The sequence below is a fragment of the Hibiscus syriacus genome, unplaced genomic scaffold, assembly GCF_006381635.1.
Source record: "Hibiscus syriacus cultivar Baekdansim isolate YM2019G1 unplaced genomic scaffold, ASM638163v2 tig00111834_pilon, whole genome shotgun sequence".
Classification (NCBI taxonomy): Eukaryota; Viridiplantae; Streptophyta; class Magnoliopsida; order Malvales; family Malvaceae; genus Hibiscus; species Hibiscus syriacus.
In genome coordinates, this window is record NW_024063192.1 from 1,422,554 (window position 1) to 1,449,194 (window position 26,641).

General features: G+C 33.9%; 3 protein-coding genes across 5 annotated transcripts; 1 reads left to right on the plus strand and 2 right to left on the minus strand.

Moving 5' to 3' along the window:
* Window positions 1-6,962: 6,962 nt before the first annotated feature.
* On the minus strand, window positions 6,963-7,737 carry LOC120171570 (protein SHI RELATED SEQUENCE 3-like). Its single transcript, XM_039179248.1, has 2 exons — window positions 7,467-7,737; window positions 6,963-7,342 (listed from the first exon to the last, which is right to left on the minus strand). The coding sequence occupies exons 1-2, from the start codon at window positions 7,735-7,737 to the stop codon at window positions 6,963-6,965; spliced, it is 651 nt and encodes a 216-aa protein (XP_039035179.1).
* A 3,310-nt stretch (window positions 7,738-11,047) lies between these two features.
* Window positions 11,048-16,534, minus strand: LOC120171491 (coatomer subunit alpha-1-like). Of its 2 annotated transcripts, none has more exons than XM_039179200.1 (4): window positions 16,381-16,534; window positions 16,027-16,256; window positions 14,384-14,878; window positions 11,048-14,086 (listed from the first exon to the last, which is right to left on the minus strand). In XM_039179200.1, coding segments are annotated over exons 1-4 (3,675 nt in total). In that variant the 5' UTR covers window positions 16,383-16,534; the 3' UTR covers window positions 11,048-11,138. The 2 variants fall into 2 exon arrangements, with proteins under 2 accessions (XP_039035131.1, XP_039035132.1); XM_039179201.1 differs by having other exon boundaries at window positions 16,027-16,266; window positions 16,381-16,494.
* Window positions 16,535-23,156: 6,622 nt separating this feature from the next.
* Window positions 23,157-26,331, plus strand: LOC120171505 (squalene synthase-like). Of its 2 annotated transcripts, XM_039179209.1 has the most exons (12): window positions 23,157-23,246; window positions 23,406-23,480; window positions 23,677-23,746; window positions 23,964-24,107; window positions 24,216-24,320; window positions 24,417-24,563; window positions 24,684-24,759; window positions 25,009-25,097; window positions 25,236-25,327; window positions 25,417-25,462; window positions 25,553-25,620; window positions 26,263-26,331. In XM_039179209.1, coding segments are annotated over exons 1-11 (903 nt in total). In that variant the 5' UTR covers window positions 23,157-23,244; the 3' UTR covers window positions 25,610-25,620; window positions 26,263-26,331. The 2 variants fall into 2 exon arrangements, with proteins under 2 accessions (XP_039035140.1, XP_039035139.1); XM_039179208.1 differs by lacking the exon at window positions 26,263-26,331 and having other exon boundaries at window positions 25,553-25,668.
* Window positions 26,332-26,641: the final 310 nt, after the last annotated feature.

Sequence of the window (26,641 nt, forward strand, 5' to 3'; positions counted from 1 at the left end):
GTTCTATGCCATAGTTCAGTCCCTGAAGCATTGGCGTCACTACCTAGTACAGAAGGAGTTTATTCTGTTTACCGATCATGAGGCCTTGAAGTACATCAATGGCCAACACAAGCTGAGTAGACGTCATGCCAAGTGGGTAGCATACTTGCAAGAATTCACTTTTACGCTGAGGCACCAAGCAGGGAGTTTGAACTGCGTCGCAGATGCCCTGAGCCGTCGTACCTTACTTCTCACCACCATGAGTACTAAAGTTGCAGGATTTGAGACGTTCACAGATATGTATGCAGCTGATCCTTCCTTTGGAAGGATATTTTAGGAGGTAACTGAGGGTCACCGTCATGATTTTGTTTTGCATAATGGGTATCTGTTTCGTGGATTACAATTGTGCATTCCAGATTGTTCATTGAGGCAGCAAATTATAAGTGAACTCCATAATGAGGGACACTTTGGCCGAGATAAGACATTGGCCCTTATCTCTTCTGAATTTTATTGGCACAAGTTGACTAGTGATGTGGCCCATTATGTGGACCGTTGTTATGTGTGCCAGCGGTCTAAGGGAGTTCTCACCAATGCGGGATTGTACACTCCCTTACCTGTTCCTGAAGCTCCTTGGTTCGATGTCAGCATGGATTTTGTACTAGGCTTACCCCGCACCCAAAGGGCCTCTGATTCTATCTTTGTTATGGTTGACAGGTTTTCCAAGATGGCTCATTTTGTAGCCTGCAGAAAGACTATGGATGCTGACCGGATTGCCCATCTCTATTTCAAGGAGATTGTGCGTTTACATGGTGTTCCTCGATCCATCACTTCAGATCGTGATACTAAGTTCATCAGTCATTTTCTGGAAGAGCCTGTGGGGGAAACTGGGAACGCAGTTGAATTTCAGTAGCGCCTACCACCCCCAGACGGATGGTCAGACTGAGGTGGTGAACCGAAGTTTGGGAAACCTTTTAAGGTGTTTGGCAGGAACGAAGCCGAAGCAGTGGGATTTGGCATTGCCTCAGGCAGAATTTGCCTACAACAGATCAAAAAATAGAACCACAGGTTTAAGCCCATTTGAGATTGTCTATGGTCAGAACCCATCCGGGGTGTTGGACTTAGCCCCTATTCCACGTATAGGACATTTCAGTCCTAAAGCAGATGAGATGGCAAAGTATCTTCGGGGTATCCATGAGCAGGTGAAACAGACCATTCATGAGAGCAATACCAAGTACAAGACTCGGGTTGACAATCATCGTCGTCAGGTACTTTTTGATGTTGGTGATTTTGTTTGGGCTGTATTAACTCGTGATCGTTTTCCTGTTGGTGAGTATAATAAGCTTAAGGATCGGAAGATTGGACCTTGTGAGGTCGTGCAGAAGATCAATGAAAATGCTTACAGGTTGCGACTTCCCAGTCACTTGAAGACTTCTGATGTCTTTAATGTGAAGCACCTGAGTCATTGTTTTGTGGATCCTGATGACACTACTCTGAACTCGAGGACGAGTTTTTTCCAACCCGGGGTGACTGATGCAGGGGGATCCGAGACAGATGATGCTGAGCTGTCAGATTGCACGTTGATGGCGCTGAGATACCATGAGTTGGCAGATCAGCGCAAAGGCGGGAATTGATTGTGACATGTTCCTCATTGGGGTCGTTTTGAGTATGTTTCAGTCTTTTGGCCATAACTTTGGCTACAGGTGTCAGAATCGCGCATAAGACCCCAATCCGGAAAGCTCTTTTCGACGCGCACGCTCTCCACATGAGCTACGCTCCATGTGACCTTTTTTCAATCTCAAATTCTGCCATTTTCCCCTCCGAATCACTAGATTTAGTTATTTTTTACTATTTATGGTAATATTTCGATTGTTAATTAGGAAGTCAATTTAAATCCGATTTAGGCCGGATTTTTGGGAGATTGCTTATTTTATTTCGAATTTCAATTTAGAGTGATTTTCGGGATTTTGCTATTTTTGGCAAAATTCGAATAAAGACGATTTTTTTGCTATAACAGTCCGGCTTGTGGACTGCTTTTTGATAGTTTTGATTTTATAATATTTTATTAAACCCTAGAGACTTTTTTCTTTGGTTTTTGGGCGAATTTTCTCTTGTGAATCGTCTGTCGGAGCTAGCCTACAGGATAATCACTATTCTGTCTGGCGTCAAGGTCCCTGCTTAATTTCAACTGGTTTCATCCGACTGACATCGTTGCTTGCCGATGAATTACTGGTTTCCACTTCGCATCGTTAATTCTCATTTGTTTGTTTATTTTTCAATGGCACAGTGGCTACAAATGCGGTGTTCATGCAGACGTACATCGGGGGTGTTTCTTGCCCTAACATTTGCTCTAAACGCCTCGATCACGGAGTACTGTTGGTGGGGTATGGTTTGACAGGCTATGCTCCGATCCGGTTGAAAGATAAGGTATAATGGATCATTAAGAACTCATGGGGGCCAAACCGGGGAGAGAATGGGTTCTACAAAATCTGCAGGGGTCGCAATGTTTGTGGGGTTGACCCATTGGTCTCAACTGTTGCGGCTGTTAATACCAACTCTGAATAGCGTGTGCACAAATTATTTGAGAAACTTGATTTGTTTTTACATATAAGCTTTGTCTGTTTCATGTTTCTGAATTGTGTTAAAATATCTGAAAATATTTATAAATATATTCTTATAGTATTTTACGATTTATATTATCATCAATAAAAACTTTTTATATGGGTAAAATACACAAATGTTCCCCGATTATAGGGTGTTTTATTAAATCCCTCGATTATTAAAAGTTACAAAATGGTCTTCTTACTATAGAGTGTTGTTTTGTTGAGTCCATCGACTATCAAAAGTTATAAAATGGTCAACAAATTATTCATTATGTTCCAAACTTGTTATTTTATGTTAAAAACTTGACGGTATTCTGAGTTGAACGTTAACTTGTTGATTATGATATGATAATAATTGATCCTAGAATCCCAATTGACATTCACGTTTCAATCATTGTGTTAACGTCCAGCTTAGACAAATGCTAATTTTTTAATAGAAAAAAACGAGTTTGGAACAAAATGAATAGTTAGGTGACCGTTTTGTAACTTTTAATAGTCGACCATTTGGAACAAAGCAACATTTTATAGTTAGACGACCATTTTGTAATTTTTAAAAGTTGAGGGAGTTAATAAAGCATTAACCTATATTTATTTTCCCACTAATAGAAATGATGATATGTGTCTCTTATTGGATGATATTAATTTAATTAAAAAATTGAACGATATTCACTTGTATTCTTATTGGATGTTAAAAAGAAGGATGAAATCGGCAATTAGACAAATACTAATTATGATTTAGTGAGCTGACACTGCATGTCTTGTTGAAGTGGATGATGGGCTTTTATCATAGCCCATTAATTCTCAATCTAAACAACAGAAAGAGAGTATTATAAGGCATCATTTAGCCCATGGTGGTTAAGCCCATGGACTGAATAATACATTATTCAAAAATAAATTAAATATATATTTCCCTATAAATTTCTATCTTAATTAAATTTAATTATTGGTACCATTTTTTTGAATACTTAAATATGTTTATAATTTTTTATCCGTCGATAACACACATACACCCTACAAACATAATATAACTATTCGAACTCGAATCTTTTAAAAAGAATAATCTTAGGTCACTTGAGTTCAATTGGCATTATTTTAAATTTTAAAAATAATCATATTGATATATTGATAGTCCACTTGAGAATGAACCTTTTTTTAAAAAAAATATTTTTATAATGAATTGTAAAAGGTTACTTATTGTAAAATAAAATAATTTAATAAATTATTATACTCTTTTAAGCGATTCAATTATTAAAAATATTTTTTTTAGCTATTCAATTATTTTAAACTCTAACGGAATGAGACGTTAAATCTTTTGAATAAATTATAAATACAACTTCTAATATTATAAATAAAAAAATTAGATTGAAAAAAAAATATCTATACAAAGAACATATACAAGACTCAATTTCGATCTACATTAATAGATTAAATACCGACAATTATGTTTAAAATATTTTTAATTCAGAAAAGACTTATACATCCAAAATTTAATGGGTGTAATTATTTTTAATAAATAAATTAAATTGTGCAGATTCTGATGAATTCAGATGAAATAATAAATCAAAAAAGTCTTTGCCCGTGAAACCCTGCAGAATCAAGGGAAGGCTGGTTACCAGAATCTGTAGGTTTTAACCATTTGCCATCAATGACCTCTGAGCTGCTTTTAGGGGTATAAATACAAATAAAAATATTTTAAAAAATGAATCATAAATATATAAAATAAAATTTGGTACGTCAAAAAAAATTAATTTTTTATCTTGAATATATACTTCAAAGGACTTCGTTGAATTTATAATTTTTTTGAGGTGCTAACAAGTAATTTTTTTTTCATTTAACCAAGGGGTCTAAGATCAATTTTTAAGGGTTAATACTTGATGTGATAACGATTTATAATGGTGTGCATTACAATCATTAAATTAAATAATGACATATCATCATAAATTGATGCTCAATCACTCTGCTACAGTTGTTGGTGCTTGAACCCATGACTTTTAGGTCAACAACAACGATTCATGTAATCACTGAGGTCAATTGATTCATGTTGTTTTAATTTTATTTCTAATGATACGATAAATTAATGTATGTGATGTGGTGGTTTATGGTGACAATTTTGGTTTAAAAAAAAAGTAATGAATTGGTTAACTTATTGTGATTCATCCCTTTCGATACGAGTAGAAAATCATATTATAATTCGAGTAATGAGAATTACAAGAGAAATATATTGACCAAAACAATTATTTGAACATAGTTTAATGATCTTCTGTTTAATTTATTCATTTTTACCCTAGCAAAAGGGCCAAGACATGATCTCTTCACACTATTGCTGTAGGTTAGGTTAGTAAATGCTGGGGTTTATCACATTTCCCTTACATTGCTCTCAAAAATAGTATTCATATCATAGCCCTTTTTCAAAGGCAAATGATACAAAGTAAATGTCTTAATCACATCACACACACATTTGAGAGCTCTCACTGTTTCACAATATTTACTTCCCTAGTAAAAGTTCCCTTTTTTTTACCGTCAAAAGACTTCGATCTTCGATCTTACTTTAAAGATATCAAGCTTTTTATATGTTGACGAAACATGTGTTTATTGTATATATGCATTATATTATGTAGGCTACAAAATTTTAAATGAATTTGAAAGATAAAAAAAATTAGGGTAAATTACACAAATGATCCCTCGATTATAGGATATTACTTTATTAAGTTTCTCGACTAATAAAAGTTACAAAATGATCTTCCGACTATAGACAGTTGTTGTGTTGAGTCATCCTACTATTAAAAGTTACAAAATGATCACCAACTATTAATTATGTTCAAAACTTGTCATTTTTAGTATAAAAAAAAAACTGGCGGTTGTCTAAGTTGAATGTTAACATGATGATTGAGATATGATAGTAGTTTGAGATTTTAGGATCAGATTTTATCCTATCACAGTTAACAGTTTAACGTTCATCTCATAATACCATCAAAATTTTAACGGAAAAAAACGAGTTTGAAACATAATGAATAGTCGAGTGACCATTTGATAATTTTTAATAGTCGAGGAACTCAACAAAGCAACAGTATGTAGTTGAATGACTATTTTATAACTTTTAATAGTCAATAGACTTAATAAGATAGTATCCTATAACCTGAGGACTATTTGTGTACTTTTCTCAAAAATTTATTAATTATAAAATATAAATAAATTAGAACTAAACTCGAGGTTCAAGTCAGTTCATTCGATGAGTATTATTTTTAATTTAGCTATCGATATTTATTCTATTAATTGAATAATTCGAATCAAGTATTACATAGATTCATTTATGGGTGGGGCCGTAACTTTCCTAACCTAGTTTACTTCATTCATAATGTCAGGATTCAAACTCTGATCTTACTTAAAAGATTTAGTACACTGTACCACTAAAGCAACTAGTTGGTTTATAATATTTAATTAACACTAAAAAGCAACGAACCAAGCGACTTCATTAATAAAGAAATTGTTATTATTCATTGAGATCCCGAATTCGAGCACCAATAATGCAAGAATGCAAAAAATGAGAGCGCTTAATGTCAAATGATCGAAAGTTATATTTAAAGAGATATTGACTTATACTTATCTCATATTAATAAAAAAATTCAACACTAAAAGCTTCTTAATTAATTAAGGCCATTCACTTTATATATAATATGCACCAAAATGTATGGTTCGTCCACAAGTTTTGTTTTATAATTATTTCCTCCATCTTTGGAACTATAAAAAGAAAGCCATCCCAGATATAGAATATAGGGAGGAATCCACACCATATGCTAAGCTTTATGAAGGAATTACTTTGATTCTATATGCTAAGCTTAGCTCATACTTTATAGCTCTATAGCTCGGAACGATTCCCATGCCATAATTCATATAAAATTACAAAGAAAATATTTAATATAAAGTAATTTAAATTTTTTTAAGGGTGCAACCGCACCCAAACACCCCGGCGGTAGGCTGGTGCCTAAACCAGCAAAGAAACGGATAATCTGGGAAAAAGTAGGCATTGGGGTTGACAAACAAATCAACAAAGATATGAAAATGCAGATTCAAACTCAAGTTCATGTGACAATATGAATAAAACAAGTGAAGAAGAAGAAGAAGAAGAAGACAAAACAGCTAAACCCCAATCTTTAGTTTTGCCTGAATTCTTTAATATATTAAAGACAAGACCAAATAATTGAAGGGTTTGGGGATTCAAAACAAGATTATTAGAATTTTAAATCGTTTGATTAAACTTTTTTTCCTTTGATTTTTAGGGTTGATATATCAGATAATGCACCTACTGCTGCAGTGCTATGGCAACTTTCAATGAGCTGCTGCAATGGTTAAAAGTACAAGAGAATAAGGGTGTGTTTTTATGGCTTAAGATTTTGGGTGGAGGAAAAATGGCGTACCAGCAGGTGACATGAACGCGCTAAAAGGAGATGCATAAGGGGGAGGAAGAACGGTGGTCGTGGTGTTAGTTGTCGCCATTGTTAGATCGGCGGCGGCGGCATCGGTTTGATTCGGCAGCTGCAACCACGGCGGCTGAGGAGTCTCTCGTGAGGAGCATTCTCCGAGCGAGTAATGGCCTCGATCCGGTCCTTGATCATATAGGATACCCTTGAAAACATGTCCTCCGATCGTCACCGCCGTCCGATACGCGTACTGATCGCCGGCGACGTCTTCGATGGAGCTCACTCGAACGCATCGGAACATCGCCGGCAATGTCACTTGGGCTGGAAAATCCCCCACTTCTAACCCTAAAAAAAGCAGACATCATAATGGAAACAAAATCAAATCAACTTACACCAGTGAATACTACTTACCAAAAGTAGAAAAAGGGAAACAAAAGCTGCTAGGGTTGCAATGAACAGTGTGTTTTACCTGAAGAAGGATAATTTTCCCTAAGCCTTTTAGGGTTACTAAGCAAAGGGTTTGGGAGAGAAGACCATCGCTGGTGTTCTTCTTCTTGTTGTTGTTGATGATAGCGGTTTCGTCTCCGGTAAGCCGGAACCCAATTGCTCTTTACGTGTGTTTGACACCCGAACCCTTTGCTCCGGCAACAAGTCCGGCACCTCATGTAAGCACAATCTTTCTTGGCTATGTTCCCACAATCTTGACACCTTGTGCCCCCATGTCCTCCTTGCCTCGACATCATCTTCATCATCATCCCTTCTTCTTCTTATATATACACATATATATAGATGTATGTATGTATGCTACACTGAGTGACAAGGTGTATGTAAGGTGGTTGAGATGGTGGAAATGATGGGTTGTGGTTTATATTGATGAGCTTTGCCTATTTGGATTACTAACACTGAAGTTCATGGCTCATAATTTTTATGGGAAATATCTTATTTAGATTTCACTTCTTATTATATACAGAATTTAAAAAATTACAGAATTCAAGAGATAAGAAATGGAATCACAGGCCGCCATAGGATCATCGCCTACTCAACACAAAAACTTTGTTGAATCGATGAAATCACTTTCAGAAGAGACATTAAAAATATTTTTAAAAAAATGTAAGTCAATCTAGCGAAACAAGTTAGAGTGTTTAATCTCTTTATATGTTTGAAGATAATTACTACCGACAGAGATTAATTTAAGTGGTTAAACAGTTTGATATCGTTTAAGTAAATTTCGAGTTCGAATTTTTGTGTATGCAAAAAACCTGTTGAGAGATTCACCCATCAAAATTAAGTGTGCAACACGGGTAGATTCGGATTACTCACTATATATATTAATGATGTTCTTATTTTATCGAATAAAAACTTATGTTTGTATCAGATCGACTCATATTTGGATTTTATCCTAAAAATCGTATCAATAATACCTTCCTAAATTCAAATTCGATCAAATTTAAATTTAGAAAATATATCTTGAGTGAGTAGGCAAAAAATTCGACCAATTATCATCTCTATGATTACCACGTAGGCAAGTGCCAGAAATCGACAAATAAAAAAAATGGAAAGTGGATCATCATTTTTGAATTCTTATCAATCAGATCACCCAACTGTTTGAGCTCTTAGTTTTACGCTAGGTATAAGTGGATCGTAACCCATATATATATATATATATAAATATTTCTTCTATTTCATTTAAGTTATCAAAACGTTATTAGAAAAGGTCAAAACATTACGTATTAAGATGATAGAGTAATTTTTTAATAGTCTAGAGTAATAATACAGTATTTGTTCATAACTTTTTTTATCAATTGACGATGAACATATACTCTACAAATACAACTGCTCGAACCCAAAATCTGTAGAAAAAACAATATTATCTTTTATCAGTGAGATCACTCAATGAGTTCTAATAAAATATCTTTTTCAATGGAAGTGAAGCTAATTTAATGAATGAAATGATTTAATTTTGACCTTAGTTTTTCTACTTTACTAATATTGGAAAAAAATAATCTTTCTATTTTGATTTTTGATAATTTGATCATCATACTTTATAAAAAATAAGAAGTTGACTTAATTGTGTAACGTTGTTAAATTTTTATGTCCAAGTTCATGCCAAACTGTGTATAGCTTTTATATTATAAAATATCTTCAATTTTTGGCCAATATTTTGTTTGTGTTAATTTAAATTTTTAGAAGTAATCTTTTTTTTTAAAAATATTTTGAATTAATTTTTGTAAATGTGTACTTTTTATAAAATACTAGGATATACTTTTTCTAAACTTAACGTTAAATTTTGAACGGATACTAAAATGAAACAAAAACTAAGCTTTAGGTATAATTTTGAAAAAATTGAAAGTTTAAATATTAAAATGGATCGAGACTGATAATTTATGTACTAAATGCATAATTTACCCAATTATTTTTCTATTGTAATTTTTAAAGTTACTGATGCTTTTTTTATCTATTACAATAAAGATGTCGACAATTGATTGATTTTTTGTGCATCATAGATATCGAAATAAGAAGAATATAAGATCAAAATATAAAATCGTAGAAATTATGTTGAAAAAGAAATAATACATGCATTATGTTTTATAGACACAAACATGAACATGAATCTAGTTTAACGATGATCTTCAATTATTTAATGTGTATATATTTTTTTAAAAAATATTTAAATGCATTATGATTTTAGGAAAAAAATCTTAATACAAAAATAAGTGCCTAAAGAATGTCTTGAAAAATATTTTAGTGTCTAAAGAATTTTTCGTTGAAATAAACGTATAAAGTTTTCTATGTTACATTTTTAGTTACCTATTGTTAAAAAAATCGTTAAGTGACACATATCACATTTATATTTTTTAAAAAATAAAATATTATTTATTTTTTTATAAAAATTTTGTACGTGAAATGTGTCACTTAATGGGTTTTTTAACGGTAAATACCTAAAAGTGTAACAGATAAAACTTTAGGCACTTATTTTTAGCGAAAAATTCTTTAGACACCAAAAATTAATTTTGAGTATAATTTAGACACTTATTTTTATATTAAGTCTGGAAAAAAATACTTTGATAATTTACTCGATGTGTATATTTTGAACATGATACGATTTATTTAATGTATAAAGATGAAATCACTCTGTTTTTATCTATAAATTAATTTACAATAAAGAAAACTTAAGAGAGTATTAAACGATTTTTTCCCTAAATAGACAACTATAAAATTGTGTATTTCCATGTATCATGACAAAGTTATCGGTTAAAGAAACTATAAAGCAATCTTTTATATTTTTGGCATAATAATAAAATTACCCTCACATTTGTATAAATGATCATTTTGCTCATATCACTTTTTGAAGTATTTTAATCCCTAACATTTTATTTTAGAGCAAAATACCCCTCAATGAATGGAAATCATTAGATTACTCAACTTTTCCTATTGATGTGATAATTCCACGTACGTCGTCAAAAATATTTTTAAATATATTTTTATAAGTGTATATATAATCAATTATAATTATAGTTTACTCTAAAAATTATTTTTTGCTAAAGTAACATTACACATGGACTTATCACGTCCGTAAATAACATTAACAGCCAACTAATAATTTTTATCCAACCAAAGGACATTTTACTCAAAAAAAATAAACGTTAAGAACTAAAATACTCAAAAAAAAAAAGAAAACAAAGTAACTATTTATACGAATATTAGGAGACATCTTTATTATTATGCCTATATTTCTTTATAAGTTAAATTTTAAAACTTTTTTTGACTCTAAAATTTATATAATAAAGCAATCTTGAAAATGGCAAAAATGTGAACCGATTTGTGACAGCTGATGTCTACCAAAAATCTGATTCTTATATACAATAGCACACATAATTGATTACAATGATAATATGACGTTGTCGATCCAGTGAAATCATTTATTTTGAATATTTTTAGAAATTTCGGATTATCTAAGGCATTGTGGATCGTCTCCTAGAAAAGGTTTTGTTTCTCGATTATGTTTTGTCCATGAAAGAATAAAAATCCAAAATTCCCCAAATTGTTTATTGAATATTATAATGGAAAACAAAAGGCAAAAATAAAAGTAGGCGGTGCAAGTAAATGAACTCGATATCAAATTACCTGCAGATGGGCCCGATCATCGGATTTGCGATGGAGAACAGAGAAGTCCTGAAGCATCGGCTCCGACAATGGCGAGATCACAGACCGTACACAACTGTCCTTCCTGGGTAGGCACGAAACGAGTGGTACAGTAAGGGCAAGATACATCCTTCTGTCCTCGGTAAATCGGTACATAGGTTGCTCCACATGGGACAAACGGGTTCCTGAAATCATAGTTCAACTGGGATGCATCGGTCATGTTCCTCTCGGCAGCCTGAAGTACTTGCCTTGCCGTCTTTGAATGGCTCTCATTCGTGGGGTTTGTTTCTAGAAGACGCCTGGCGAAGTTAGCTGCCGTAGCCAGGTTCTTTGCCTTGTAGCAGACGGTCATTGCGTTTAACAGAGCGAGTCTGAGATGAGGCAACTGAAGATTGCAGTGGGTGAAGTAGGCAGCCAGCTCCTGCTGGCGTACTGGATTGTCTTTCAACTCTCTACGCTTAAGCTCCATCTGCAGACCGAGAACATACTCCTTAGCGATGATAATTAACTCCTTGACTTCATCAACTTCCCTCCTCAACTCCACGACAATTAATGGAATTGTATGAAGAATGCCAAGGAAAAGCCGAAGAGCCTCGGTAAATTTTCCGGCTGTTGTGGCCTTGTATCCAGCCTTCAACTTTTCATCCAGCTGAGAAAAATTGAATACTAGGGCTGGTGGGCTCCTGACATTAGGACTAGCAGACTCATTCCATCCCCTCTCGACCGCCAAGGTCACCACCGGAGCAGATGCAGATGCACGGAGATAGCTATGGCTGCCAGTGTAGAGATCGAGAAACACAGATTTTAAAGGAGCAAAGTTTTTAATTCCAAGTTGCCTGCTCAGCAAATGCATACCTGTATCAAAATTGCCAGCCGCTGCATGATCAGCAGCAAGTGAAGATCTCTGTGTCCAAATTTGACTCACAGGCATACCAGGAGACGGAGCCACAAAAACGGAAGAACGAGCGTTGGAAGAAACCCTTGGTGTCTCTACCTCAGGGGGGAGTTCCAAGTCTTCGAGGTCCCACCCACCCTCTTCGTTTTCTTCACCCACTTCCCCGTCTTCCAAAATTGCAGTAACATCTCCATTCTGTACGCCATCAACATCCACTATATCAAGATCTTCACCCCAATCACCTTCTGCACCGTCTTCCTCTTCACCCGCAGCGCTCCTACCGATATTATCAAACCCACCATCAAATATGCCTTTCATTACTCTCAACAAGGGCCAATCACCACCACACATAACAGGTGCCGGTGGCATCAATAAGGAAGGCTTTTTCCCTTCTGGCAAAGAAGGGACATCATCTCCCAACTCAGCAGCTAACCTTTCGGCCACATCCTGTAGCCCATGGACTGATGCGGTAACATAAGCAAGAGGCAAATGACCAGTATTCTCCAAGATCTTTACACGTTCTTGGACATCACCGAGATATAAAGCATTGTGAAACTGGCCCATAACATCGTTCTTGACTTCCGCGATTTTCAGCATCTTGGACAGCTTATCCAGGTTACCATTTATGAGATAAAGAAAAGACAACCTCTCAAAGTTCTTTGTCCTCTGATAGGCATACTCCACTATACCTGCATTGCCTTGGCGAAGGGCTTCAACACCCAATCTATACCAATGATCTTTGTCATCAATCTCCTTAGCTGATGCAACAGCAATTTGGATATTCCCACTCTCTAGAGCCAAGTTAAACCGGGTTCTCTCATCTTTGACAAAATGGAGAGCAACTTCAGGGAACCCCTTTTGTTGTAGATAGGCAATCACGGCCTCACCGCAAAGCTGGGAGTTTCTTATCATGCTCATAACATGATCATACCTCTTCCGAAGTAAAGAGAGCTTGAAAATGTATTCTGTGGCATCAATGACCAGTGTCTTATTCTTTCCATCACGGTCCAGGCAAAAGATTGTATTTCCAGAAACCTTGGTTATGTATATTGGAATATCGAGGGTTCGAATTAGTCCACTATCTCCGTTAGGAAGGCAGTATTTTATATGATTTAGAGTGGTGTAAATAAAAACACCATTTTCATCCCAAGCCCCACTCTTAACACGTATTGTCTCATGAAAAGTGCACTGATGCACAAGCTTCTTGTTAGTAATTATAATGGAATGCTTGCTGAGCAAAGCAACGCTCTCCATGTCACTAGACCAAACAACATACTTTACAAAAGGAGTTTGTAGATCACCAATAACAAGCCTCTGCTGCAGATCAAAGACGACGACTCTATCATCTGATCTACACAACAAATTACCTGTTCCAGCATAAAATATTGCATCCGTAGGCACCGGAAGACCACTCTTTTTAACAACCTCATTTTTAAGATTCTTGATTAAGACTTGGTTGTTGCTTTTGTCAAGTACAGCAAACCGGTTCCGAGCCACAAATATAGCAGAATTACCCGGACCTTTCTTTGCCTCCTGTAAGTCACTCCGACCAATGCTGTCTTTTGGTATCAAATACAACTCATAAGTTCCTCCATCAACATCTGAGCAGATAAGAACCGCATTTTCTGTAGGACTATAAGAAAGAGTCCTTGGAGATTGATTTAGGGTAGTAGAACCAGGCCGTCGAATTGGAACTACTTGTGTCTCTCTTTGAGTTGTAAAGTCATAATATCTTAAAAATCGATCCTTGGCATAAAACAGAGAATCCCCACTCACTGCAAAAGCAGGTCGTTCTCTCTCTAGCTTAAATACAATCATGCCACTGTCATGTCCAGCTGCCAAAAGATTAATCTCTGGATGAGCTGCAAGAATCCAGAACCTGTCATGTTCTCGACGGAAAGTTTGAAGTCCAGTTCGCTTTGTTGCATCCCACACACGAATACTTTTATCCTCAGAATTAGATACAATGATGTCTTGTTTGGCATGGAACATAACACATGAAACATTATTCATGTGTCCTCTCAAGGTATCCACTTCCCAAGCCTTTGTATCTGAAAAAATAAACAATTTACTCAATCCCACAACAATTCAAGACTCTAAATTCCCTGCTGCACAAAAATTTATCCGCCTACTTTTAGCAGGTTTTATATACACAGCCAAAATCATAAAATAAAATGGAGAAGCTGGGGTAGCGGGATCAAATACCAAGGATAACTATATCCAACTTTTTTTTTGGGGGGGGGGGGAGGTAAGTTCTTACTTCTTATGAAGATTTTAATTGGTAAATAAGAATGCATACAAAAAATTTTAATCAGTATATCTAATGAATGCACAGTTCCTGTACTTACCATTCATACGCCACAGTTTCACTTGGCGATCATCAGCACCAGATACTATTAAAGGTAAGGTCGGATGAAAAGCGGCCCAATTTACTCCTCGGTCATGACCTTCCAACACATACTTCACAACAGCATCAACACCACCAAAAAGATCAGTGTTCATCTGGCTCAACCGTAAAATATCATCTGTTGGAGAGGCAACCTTCTTTTTCAAGGAACTGATATCCCAAACTCGAACAGTCTGGTCAAGGGAGGCAGACACAACAAGGTCTTCTTTAGGATGGAATGAGGCGCACATAACATAATGATTATGACCAGTCAACACAGAGATGCAAGTTCGTGACTGCCAGTTCCATATGCGAATAGTTTGATCATCACTGGCACTCACAATCCAAGGATGCTCATGATGAAATTGCACAGTACGAATATAATCAAGATGTCCAAGAAGGGTGAAAAGACATCGATGCAACTTGTAGTTCCAAACCTTTATCTTGTAGTCATCTCCTGAAAAATAAAATAATATCATTTGAATGGCACAAGCATCAACGCTTTGTAACAGAAAATCATAGCACAGAATGAAATTTTTTTAGCCGATTTCAAATTCAGAATTTCGTAGCCCAAGTTGAACAATTCAAGGAAATTGCAAATATAACACCTTATTGAATCTATTTATGATTCCTTAATTCTAATGATATAATCACTAATAGGAGTGAAATGAGACTCTCATTAAAATTATAATTAAACTGATGTGAACTTCTCTACATTACAATCTATTTGTATCTACAAATTCTAGATGTATATATGCTCAAATATTTAAAGACATTTCCCACGTATCTTTCTTCAAGCTTTATATAAAAGAATCTTCATGTTGAACTCTTATTTTATAGTAATTTGCCCTATAAAATGCATCAAACAACCAAATAAAAAATATCCTTTCAGAAAATAATGGTTTTGTTATAAAGATTTTGACCATCTTATAAAAGATATCACAGGCTGTACTAGCAGACTAGCAGTTGGGTAGTTAAGAGACTTCAGTTCTTCCAGCTAGAACAATGAATAAGTTCAACCAGCTTCACACTGCATCCATGCGGAAAGGCAAAGAAGGGAGTGGCAAGGAAGCCAATGAGAGATGGGACATGGTTGCTACCCTAAAGGGAAGGTAGTTTTGGGCTGAAATTTTGAGGACTTGACAAGCTGCTTATATCTTAAGGCACATCTGGTCATATATTTTGCAGATCAGACTCTCATCGAGGGATATTGTTGTAAGCTTACAACCTTAAAAACAAGTTAGCAGATCTTGACCCCAAATTCTTACAGTTGGCATTGGAGAATGCTCTTGCATTAAGGGCACAGTGCCAGATCTTTAGTTTCCACTGGCCTTGACTCAGGTGTTCATATCAGGTAGACGAAGTTTTAGGCAAAATCCAACTACATAAAATCTCTATAATGAACCTATATCCAGAAAAATATCATTCGCATTGGATTTCTCAAATGCCATACAGTTACAAGAATAAAAGATCTCCGGAAGCTAGCACAACACAATTAATAACCAAAATCCAAAATTTGACACTAAAATCCATAGATCATTAAATTAATCAACGAGATCCATTAAGCAGAGATAAAACTGAGGCAAAAAGAAAAAAAATTCGAACCTCCAGAGACAAACAAAGGCTGGGACATGTGGAAATGGACACCGCGAACAGGGCCATCATGTTCGTCGAACCGATCAATCAAAGTCCCCATTCGATAGTCCCATAACTGGATAACGCCACTGTGGAGACTAGCTAAGATCCATGGCCTCTTAGTGTGGAAACTTAGTCCCTTCACTCTATTACTCTTCGTCTCGAACTTCGTCAACATTTTGTTTCTGTATCTCAATCTCCTGATTCCCTCTGCAAAATCAAATCAAATCAAATCAAACTCAACGTCTAGAATTTAAGGATCCGCGTAACCAAACAGGGAGAATCCGATTTGAAAATTGAACAAAAGATATTGAAGGAAATTACATCAGATCTGATCCGGCATCTAAAATTAAGAACAAAAAATGAGATGAAATCGTATTTGGGTTTAAATAAAGAAGAAAACAGAGAGATTTGGATCCTCTCCCCCTCTATCAAGTTCTGATTTTTAAGATCTGAGCTTGGAATTCTAGGAATTTTATTGTTGTTTGTACAGTGGTCACCCCTAACTTAATGTATTTACGACGACGTTTCTGTTGGGGTAAATAGGTCTGGTTTCGGGGTACCATCGAATAAAAAAATATTAAATACAATTATGGTGCAGAATATACTTTTTGGTCTCTATATTCAAAAATGAATAAATACTTTTTTTTATTAAATACCGATTTCTAATTTATTGACAGACTAATTTAGATAGAGTTTTATAGAGGTTTATTATGGGGCGACTCTCCCAATTCAGTTTGTTTTATACGCAAACGTCAATATTCGATTTTAAAGTGATATATTTATAACATCATTCAAAAAAATTTAGGGTAAATTACATATTTAGTATTTAAACTATCAATTTTGATATGTCTTAATACATAAACTTTCAATTTTTTCATAATCATACCTAACGTTTAGTTTTTGTTTCATTTTAGTACTCTATCGCTAAAAACTTAACGCGTTTAGCACCTAAACTATAGATTTTAATCCATTTTAGTACATAAACATTCAATTTTCTTATAAACAAATTAATTTTAAATTTTGAACGATGGTACTAAAATAAAACAAAAACTAAACTTCATGTATAATTTTGAAAAAATAAAAGTTTAGGTACTAAAACGGACCAAAATTAAAATATAACAATTTTAATTAAACCACAACAAAATCATATCAAATAAGAATTAACATAGGTAGGTTGAGAAGGGATTTTGGTAAATTTGAACCTGATTCGATTATCATGTTCTTTCATTCGTCACTTGATCTGACCCGAGTTTAAAAAAACCATTTAACTTAATTTAAAATGAAAAAAAAACTCTCACTTGATCCAACATAAATATATATATATAATTTATTAGATAAAATAGTGATTTAATTGAGAAAATATAGAGAGATGTTTATTACAATTATATGTGTGTATATATATATATATTTTAGTGTAAATTATGCAATAATCTTTCGGTCTGACTGACTTTAGTAATCGATTTTTTAATTAAGTACGTTGATCTCTAATATTATCGATCCAATCGATTTAAGTCTCTCGACTGTACCTTCTATCAATTCATTAACGGAATTCTGAATCCGCAAATAAAAATAAAACAAAATTCAAAAACTAACGAGTCAAATAAAAAAAAACCCACGAAACCCACGCTTCTTCTTCTTCTTCAAGCTTTCTTTGCTGCAGACTTCTTCAAGCTTTCTTTACTGCGGATTTTTAATGTCAGATTATGTTCATCCCCATGCGTTGACAACTGACAAATGAGAGTTTGTCTGCTAATGCTGACGTTGTTGGAACACCCCATCAGATTTGGTCTGTTTCTAATGTCACGTTACTACGGCTATTTGACATAACTGATACTTTTTTTTTAAATTTTCTCTCTGACACCGTTTGACCAATATTTCCAGAAGTAGCACCTTTTGTGCTGAGTTGACAAAGGCGCGTCCCCGGGGACGCGCTTTACCCGTGTTTTCGCTGAGTTGGATGCCACGTGTGGAAGGCGCATCCCCGGGGATGCGCCTTTGCCAACTCAGCAGACACGTATTTTATTTAATAATAAATAGTTTATTTTTATTATTATTATTAATAATATATTATGTAAAATGATTCGATTATAATGTAAGAATTATCAAATGTAAGAATCAGCAGACACGTATTTTATTATTATTATAAATGTTTCGATTATAGGAAAAATGTATGAAATTATAATATTACACATATGGTTATATTATTATTTTTGATTTTGATTATCGATCTATTAATTTTATCAGTTAATTATTTAAATGTTATCAATCTAGTCATCTCATATCAATATTTAACGAAAATATTGATGTATAAGTTAATAAATTAGTATAATTACATATTTAATCTTCAAGACTTACATATTTTATAAAATTAGTCTTATTGAAAATTTAATTTAATAAATTTAATCCTCCAATCAGAACATGAAATGTGTCATCGTATACATAAATTTTTTAATAACTTTTAATTTGTTTAATTTAATATTTAATCCTCCAATCATAACATGAAATGTGTCATCGACCACCTATTAAATATAATATAAACTAAATATCACTCTATTTAATTGAAAATATTTAAATCAAAATTTAGTTCGAAAATTACCTCAACAATAAGGGGAATACGTATGGTTCATTCACGATCGGGCATAAGAAAGACATGCGAAACCACGCCCATGATTGTAGAAGCAGAAGACATCCACCGATAGCAGTTTTATTATAATTCGTCGCCGACACATTTCTCTAAAGAGAAATGTCAAAACTGCAGCACCCCAAATATATCTTCCAGCTTCATCAAAATCGATCAGATGCCGCAACCACATACAATGCACCTGGTTGCGAGATTTGTCGGGCATCAATATTCCTCCAATTATTCGTAGAATATATGCCCGAGCACATGCCTTTGCTTGATCCTCTGAAGCATTTTCATTTAAAACCTCAAAATTAGCTTTCAACCAAGATAAAGCTATTCTACCTCCATTAAACTCTGGCAGAGCAGCTCCAAGATAATCAATGCACATTGATTGCCAATCACCATCCGCTATACCACACATCATATTTCCGTCGACGGGAAGCCCCAGGTGCATAGAGACATCCTCCAATGTAATTGTCGCCTCTCCACATGGAAGGTGAAAAGTGTGTGTCTCGGCCTCCACCTCTTAATCAGTGCATAAATTAGGACAGGTTCGAGTTTGCAACCGCCTATAATTGTTGCAATATACCCGAACCCGACAGAAGCCAAATATGGCAAAATACGTTCCGGTGTCGGTATACGTGGATTTTTAATAAAAGTCTCTAAAATACGATCAGCATCCTAAATAATATACATTATAAAAAATAAAAATTAATATAAATTCATAATAACTTTAAAATAAAAATAAATTTAAATATTAACATTAATTATAAAAAATATTACCATATCGCTAAAATATCTGGAGATATGATCAATATCCAATCGCAACAGCATTTCGTTTTCCATTATAACTGTAGACAAAACAATATAATTAGCAAAAAAAAATTAATAATTCTAAATAAATAATAATTATATAAATATTATTTTAATAAAAATATAATATTTACATAAATATATTAATATAAAAAATAATAACTATTTAAAAAAATACTTACATAAAAATAAGTTTCTTACCACTAATAACAAATTTAAAACTCAAATAGTTGGAGAATTTGAGTTATATAAGAGATGAGAAGATGATTTTGGTGTGAAGAACGAGGGAGGGTTGAGGGGGTTTATATAGGGGAGGAGGAGGGGTAGTTAGGAAAAACGGATGGGGGCATTTATGACATTTAATGGAAGGTGCGTCCCCGGGGATGCGCTTTCCACACGTGTCTGCTGAGTTGGCAAAGGCGCGTCCCCGGGGATGCGCCTTCCACACGTGGCATCCAACTCAGCGAAAACACGGGTAAAGCGCGTCCCCGAGGACGCGCCTTTGCCAACTCAGCAGAAATGGTGCTACTTCTGAAAATATTGATCAAACGGTGTCATAAAGGGAAAATAAAAAAAAAGGTGTCAGTTATATCAAATAGCCCGTTACCACGGTGCTTCAATCTGCCGAGCTTAGAAAAACTGTAAGTACTTTCTTTTTCATACCAACAACTCTTGTAATTTGTTTTAGGGTAAATATACATTTTGGTACCTAAATATTTTGTTGTCAAATTAAATATTGGTAAAAAGGTACATGAAGCCCCATGTACTTTTAGGAAAAAAATTAATGTGACTCTCGTATTATTTTTTCTCTCAATGTGGCCATTCAATTAAAAAAAAACCCAATATGGTCATTTGACCAACGTTTTTCGTCATTGGCCAATATCAACGTAAGTTCATTGTCATTACGATGCTCTAAATCAACCATACGTTTTTTGATAAAATCATCTTCATAATTCTTCTTCTTCCTCTTCAACAACTATTAATGCAATCGAAATTGATTATTGCCGTCTCTACCATCAGCCACAAACAATATTCCATTTGTAAATCATTTGTCACTATGAATTAACGAAGTCGTTGATCAATGACGGAAAACGTTCGGCAAATGATCATATTGAGTTCTTTTAAGTTAGAAGGTCACATTAAGAGAAAAATAATACAATATTTACATCAATTTTTTTAAATCACACAAGCTTCGCTTACCCTTTTACCTTAAATATTTTAAATTTGACTTTGATATATAATTTTCGTCATTACGATGCTCTAAATCAACCATACGTTTATGGCAAAATCGTCTTCATAATTCTTCTCCTTCCTCTTCGGCAACTACTAATGCAACTGAAAATTGATTATTTTCGTCTCTACCATTAGCCACAAATAATATTTCATTCGTAACAGATTTAAGAAAACATCCACGTTAACATGAATTAACGAAGTCGACGACTTAACAAAGCAATGTCCTATAATTAAAAGATCATTTGTGTATTTTTACCTAAACTAATTTAATATACACAATTTTATTATGTTAAATTAATGAAAATCTGCATTATTGCAATAGCTATGTAAGTACTAAGTGCCAAACTGCCAATCAATGTAGTAGATAGACGTCACATCATTTAGTAAATAAAACCTTTATTATATTGCTAATGACAGTTATATTGCCAATCAAGTTAGGGCGTGTTTGGATAATTATGGTTTGATTGGTACACTTTAAACTGGAAAATATCCAAAAAAAAATAGAAAATAAAAGGAATAAAATAATATTTAGTCCTTGAATTTTTTTTTTTTGTGTATAATGGTCTCAAAACTCGATAATTTTCTCTAATTTGTCCCTCTTCTGGACTTGGAATTTATTATGATGAGACGATGTAGGCATTTCTTAACACTTTTTTGGTTTTTATGTTTTAATTTTTAGTCAAAATGATCAATATTGAATGAAAATTATTAATTTTTTAATGATATATAATAATTATAAGATAACATTTGTTCAAATTTTTTAAGCCATCGATAATGTGTACATACTCTACAAACACGATTACTTGAACTCGGAATCTTTTAGGAGAACAACACTCCCTTTTACAACTGGAGTTGTTTGATGAGTTTAAGTATTAGTTTACTAACGTCATTACATGTTGACATAATACTTTTATGTGTGTTAAATTATTGACGTGTCACGTATCATATTTTTTAATATAATTATGTGATATATTTCATATAATCCAATATAATGATCTTGTATGTGTCATATCAATTAAGATAATGACATATATATATCAAGTCCTTAAAATAATAACATGATATTTGTGACATCATCTAAGACAATTAAGTGATGTGTCGCATCATTTAATTTGATATGATATATTTATATCATCAAGGTGATTACATGATATGTGATAATCAATCGATGTTGGTTCAAGTGGTAGTAACTTGATATCGTTTAAACATATCTCAAGTTCGAATACTTGTGTATGCAGAAAATTTCGATTGGGAGACACACCCACTAAAATTAGGTATGCGACACGGATCATTATAGATTAGTTATGACGAAATCTTAAAACTAAAAAGACAAAAAAATAAAAATATCACATCAATAATATATTAACAGTTAATTAATAATTTTCATCTAATATAAAAAAAATCAATAGCATCAAAAAGGCTACATCCAAACACACCTTAAGTACTCTGTACAAATGCTGAAAAAGATTGAATGTCCAGACAGCCAAAAAGTCCAAATTACTGAATAAATATATCTCAAATTTCAGCACTTTCCGAGCCACGGGCTTTCTGGCAATAAATTCCTCAAAAATCAAGTAGAAAATCAATAAAAGATCGACTCACAAAATCAAATTCGAAATCTGTTTAGGTAGCAAAGTAGGCCAAAACCAAGCATCATTTCAATGAAACTATAAATAAAGACACACCCAGTTTGCATTTCCCCCTCGGAAATCCAAACAACCATTTGTTTCGCCATATACCCCAGATTTCGTTTTGTTGTTTTGGATCTGATTTCAAAACAAATCTTCAATTATGGGGAGTTTGGGAGCGCTTGTGAAACACCCGGATGATTTCTATCCATTGTTGAAGCTGAAATTGGCTTCGAGGCATGCCGCGAAAAAGATCCCGTCGGAGCCTCACTTGGCCTTTTGTTTCTCCATGCTTCACAAAGTCTCTCGTAGTTTCGCCTTCGTTATTCAACAGCTCGACACCGAGCTTAGAAAAGCCGTAAGAAAACTCTATGGATTTCATATGGTGTAGTCTGATTTCGTAAATTTACTGTCCATTTCGATTGTATTTATTAATCCTTAAGAATAGACTAATCGTTGTTCAATCTGGTGATTTGATTTTTTTCCTATGCTTGTGGTTTTGCAGATCTGCATATTCTATTTGGTTCTTCGAGCGCTGGATACTGTTGGTTTGTTCTTTAGTCTTCTTAACCCTTTATTTCCCTTTCTTTTCAATGTTATTTTCCCATTGTGCATAATCTTTCACCGATTCTAAATTACTAGGACAATTTCTGCATATTTGGCCTCTATAATCTGTGAATGATAGGAATATTCTGCATTTCCTTTTCGAGTTGTTCGATAAGAAGCCGAGTTTTGTTCTCATATCTTTAGATCATTACAGTCAAGTGTTGATCTGTACTGATGCTTTTTTTTTCGTGCAGAGGATGACACTAGTGTAGCAACTGATGTCAAAGTTCCTATCCTCAAGGACTTTTATCGTCATATATACGATCGCAACTGGCACTTTTCATGTGAGCATCTAGAAGTTTTTTCTCCTTCAAAGGAGGATTCCCGATTCTCTGTGGAGTAGAGCAATTTGGCACCAGGATTGGGCTAATTTTATTGCCGAAAACTTTACCGGTTAATGAATCCCGGTGTGTTTGCTTATATAGCTTTATCTCTTTTTTCAGGTGGTACAAAGAACTACAAAGTTCTTATGGACGAGTTTCATCATGTATCTACTGCTTTTCTCGAACTCGAAAAGGGTCGGTTATTTATTTATTTTTCTCAATCTTCCTTGTTCATGAAGACTTAAATGTGGTGCTGATTTGTATGTGTTTATTTAGTTTATGTCTTTATCTCCTAACTAGGCTATCTTAGATAAGTGGTTCAAGTTGTTTTTGATTGTGGATTTTGATCCCGAAGGAGAAAAAAGTCGATAATTCTCAATTGATTATGCAGTTATCAGGAGGCTATCGAGGACATTACGAAAAGAATGGGTGCAGGGATGGCAAAATTCATTTGCAAGGAGGTTTGTCATTCTTGCATTATTGAAATCCGGTTGATCTCTTCTAGATTGTCTTCTACCATATATAAGAACTCGATCTCTCAAGTTTAGCCCCTGAATCTGTTCAATATGCATGCAAGAATACAACTCTTAAATGTCTTCATATCATTTTGTATACTTGAGCAAAATATGTATTTATATTATCTTATATACGATCCCGGGAACTTGTGTTTTGCTGCAGGTTGAAACGGTTGATGACTACGATGAATATTGTCACTATGTAGCAGGACTTGTGGGATTAGGTCTTTCCAAACTTTTCCATGCCTGCGGCACAGAAGATTTGGCTCCAGATTCACTCTCCAATTCAATGGGTTTATTTCTTCAGGTATTGTTCTGATATATGAATGAAGCAACATTTCTTATGCGTGCATTTTGACATTTGTTTGAAGACATGATTCTTAAATTATGTGATCTGGATCTAACAAAATGGCAGAAAACGAATATTATCCGAGATTATCTTGAGGATATTAACGAGATACCAAAGTCTCGAATGTTTTGGCCTCGTGAGATTTGGAGTAAATATGTCAACAAACTGGAGGTATGCCTCCTTTGCACCTTCTATACTAACTTCCAGCTGAAACCGTAACCAAATTTCATGCCAGTAACTTATAAATGTGTATGAATTTAACCGTAGGACTTGAAATACGAAGAAAACTCGGTCAAGGCAGTGCAGTGCTTGAATGACATGATCACTAATACTTTAATCCATGTGGATGATTGCATGAAGTACATGTCTGCTTTACGTACTCCGTCAATCTTTCGGTTTTGTGCTATTCCTCAGGTTTGAGGCAGTATTCCATCAGTTCATATTCGTTATATCATTCGAGTTGCACGCCATATTTATCAAATATTGATCTGCTCAACTTTGTCTCTGTTTTTGCTCATGTCATGCTGTTACTAGGTCATGGCTATTGGAACGCTAGCCTTGTGCTACAACAACATTGAAGTTTTCAGAGGCGTAGTGAAAATGAGGCGTGGTAAGCTTCGAGTCTTTGGAAATGTTTCCTTTGAGCTTAAAGCTTATTAGGGCACAGGCCTTAAAAGGGGTTTTACGGATTCCCTTAAACTTGTTTCCGTAAATAGAATCATAACAAACCTGATCTCGGTGCTTTGATCGTTTTATGTCGAACTGTGATAATTCAATCTTTCATCTTCAAGTTTTGGTCCAGGGAATGTAATGTTGAAAAGTAATTAAGACTTGAGTCCGTCTTTGATCGTGTTTTCAGGTCTCACTGCAAAAGTCATGGACCGAACAAAATCGATGGCTGATGTCTATGGTGCTTTCTACGATTTTTCTTGTATGTTGAAAGCTAAGGTATGTGGTTATTCTCAATATTCGATATTCCACTGTATACCCGACCAGGATAAGTCGATAATGTCATCGAATGCAATCGTACTCGTATTGTATTTTCCGGGTTTAACAGCACCAAAACTGCATCTTTGGCTATTTTAGGTTGATCATAATGATCCCAATGCACAAAAAACTTTGAGCAGACTAGATTCAATCCTCAAGACTTGCAGGGACTCTGGGGTCCTGAATGAAAGGTCTACATTTATATATATTTTTATTTATTATTTATTTATTTATTTATTTATTTTCATATCTTTATACTTAAAAAAACAATTTTGACCAGGAAATCTTACATTATTCCGAGTCAGTCCAATTACACTCCACTTCTGGTGAGTTTACTATGCCTTTTTTTTTTTTTGCATCCTTTTTGTGTGTATTTCCTATGATATTTTCTAATATTCTTATTTAACCCAATGCAGGCTGTTATACTTTTCTTTATACTGGCCATTGTTTTGGCTAATCGTGGTTCAAATTGACCTAACAACTAGTGAGTTTTATTACTTAATTAATTATATGTGATGATTTCTTAATTCTGCTCGTTGAGCCTGTAAACGAACCGAACTTTCACTTAACTGTTTGGCGGAAAGTTCGTTTATATATTAAACGAACGAATATGAACAAGACTTTTTGTTCGTTTAATTAAATAAACAAGCATGAATAAAAGGCTCGTTCGTTGTTCGTTTAATCCATTCGTTTATGTTTGGTTATTTGTTCGTTTATGTTCGCTTACGTTCGATAATTCATTCATTTATATTTATTTGTTTCATTAAATTTATATTTTTTATTTATAATTTTATATTCTTCTAAGATTTTTTGCTTGATTTAAAGGAAAGTTACATTTTACGTTTATTGTTTATTTTCATTTGTGTTCATTTGTGAGAGTTTATCACTTTAAAGAACGAACACGTACAAGTTATATTCTTTAACAAACAAGCACGAACAATAAATTATGTTCGTTTAGTCGTGTTTGTTCGGCTAAAGTTAAATTCACATGAATATATCCTTATTCGTGTTCGTTCGATTAGTTTACGGGCCTACTGACAGTAGAATTAATAAACTTCACCGTCAACATATCAAATAATTATTCAAAATTCTTTTGTTTTGTTTTGTTTCGTTTCCCTTTGTGCAGGACCTTGGTTTATTTTCGAGCAATCATCTCATTAGCCGTCATGTGTTTAGACTGCCGCAATATTTAGAAAATAATGATGTAATAGTTTTCTTTCAAAATAAGGGATACTATGGTATTCTACTTATGCTCGTAAAAGTTTTAATATATATATATATATATAGTCAGCGTGGTGAAATTGATTTTACCATGTTTTTGTAAAACAGAGATAAATATTAAAATTGTACATTAATATTAGTTAAATATAATATATAGATTTTGATTTTGTACAATTAATTTTGATTAATTATAAAATGAAAAACATATTAATATTAGTTTTAAAAAATTGTGAAAATTAAATGAAATTAAACTTAATGCATATATAGAAATTTTAAAAACAAAA

Excerpts from the sequence above, each read along its gene's own strand:
- LOC120171570 (XM_039179248.1), bottom strand. The coding sequence starts at position 7,737 with ATGTCGAGGCAAGGAGGACATGGGGGCACAAGGTGTCAAGATTGTGGG. Across the intron at positions 7,343-7,466 it reads GGAAAATTATCCTTCTTCAG|GGTTAGAAGTGGGGGATTTT; the intron begins GTAAAACACACT and ends TGCTTTTTTTAG.
- LOC120171491 (XM_039179200.1), bottom strand. Across the intron at positions 14,879-16,026 it reads GCCTTTGTTTGTCTCTGGAG|GAGATGACTACAAGATAAAG; the intron begins GTTCGAATTTTT and ends TTTATTTTTCAG. Across the intron at positions 14,087-14,383 it reads GAAACTGTGGCGTATGAATG|ATACAAAGGCTTGGGAAGTG; the intron begins GTAAGTACAGGA and ends TTATTTTTTCAG.
- LOC120171505 (XM_039179209.1), top strand. Across the intron at positions 23,481-23,676 it reads TTTTCTCGAACTCGAAAAGG|TTATCAGGAGGCTATCGAGG; the intron begins GTCGGTTATTTA and ends TTGATTATGCAG. Across the intron at positions 24,760-25,008 it reads CGTAGTGAAAATGAGGCGTG|GTCTCACTGCAAAAGTCATG; the intron begins GTAAGCTTCGAG and ends TCGTGTTTTCAG.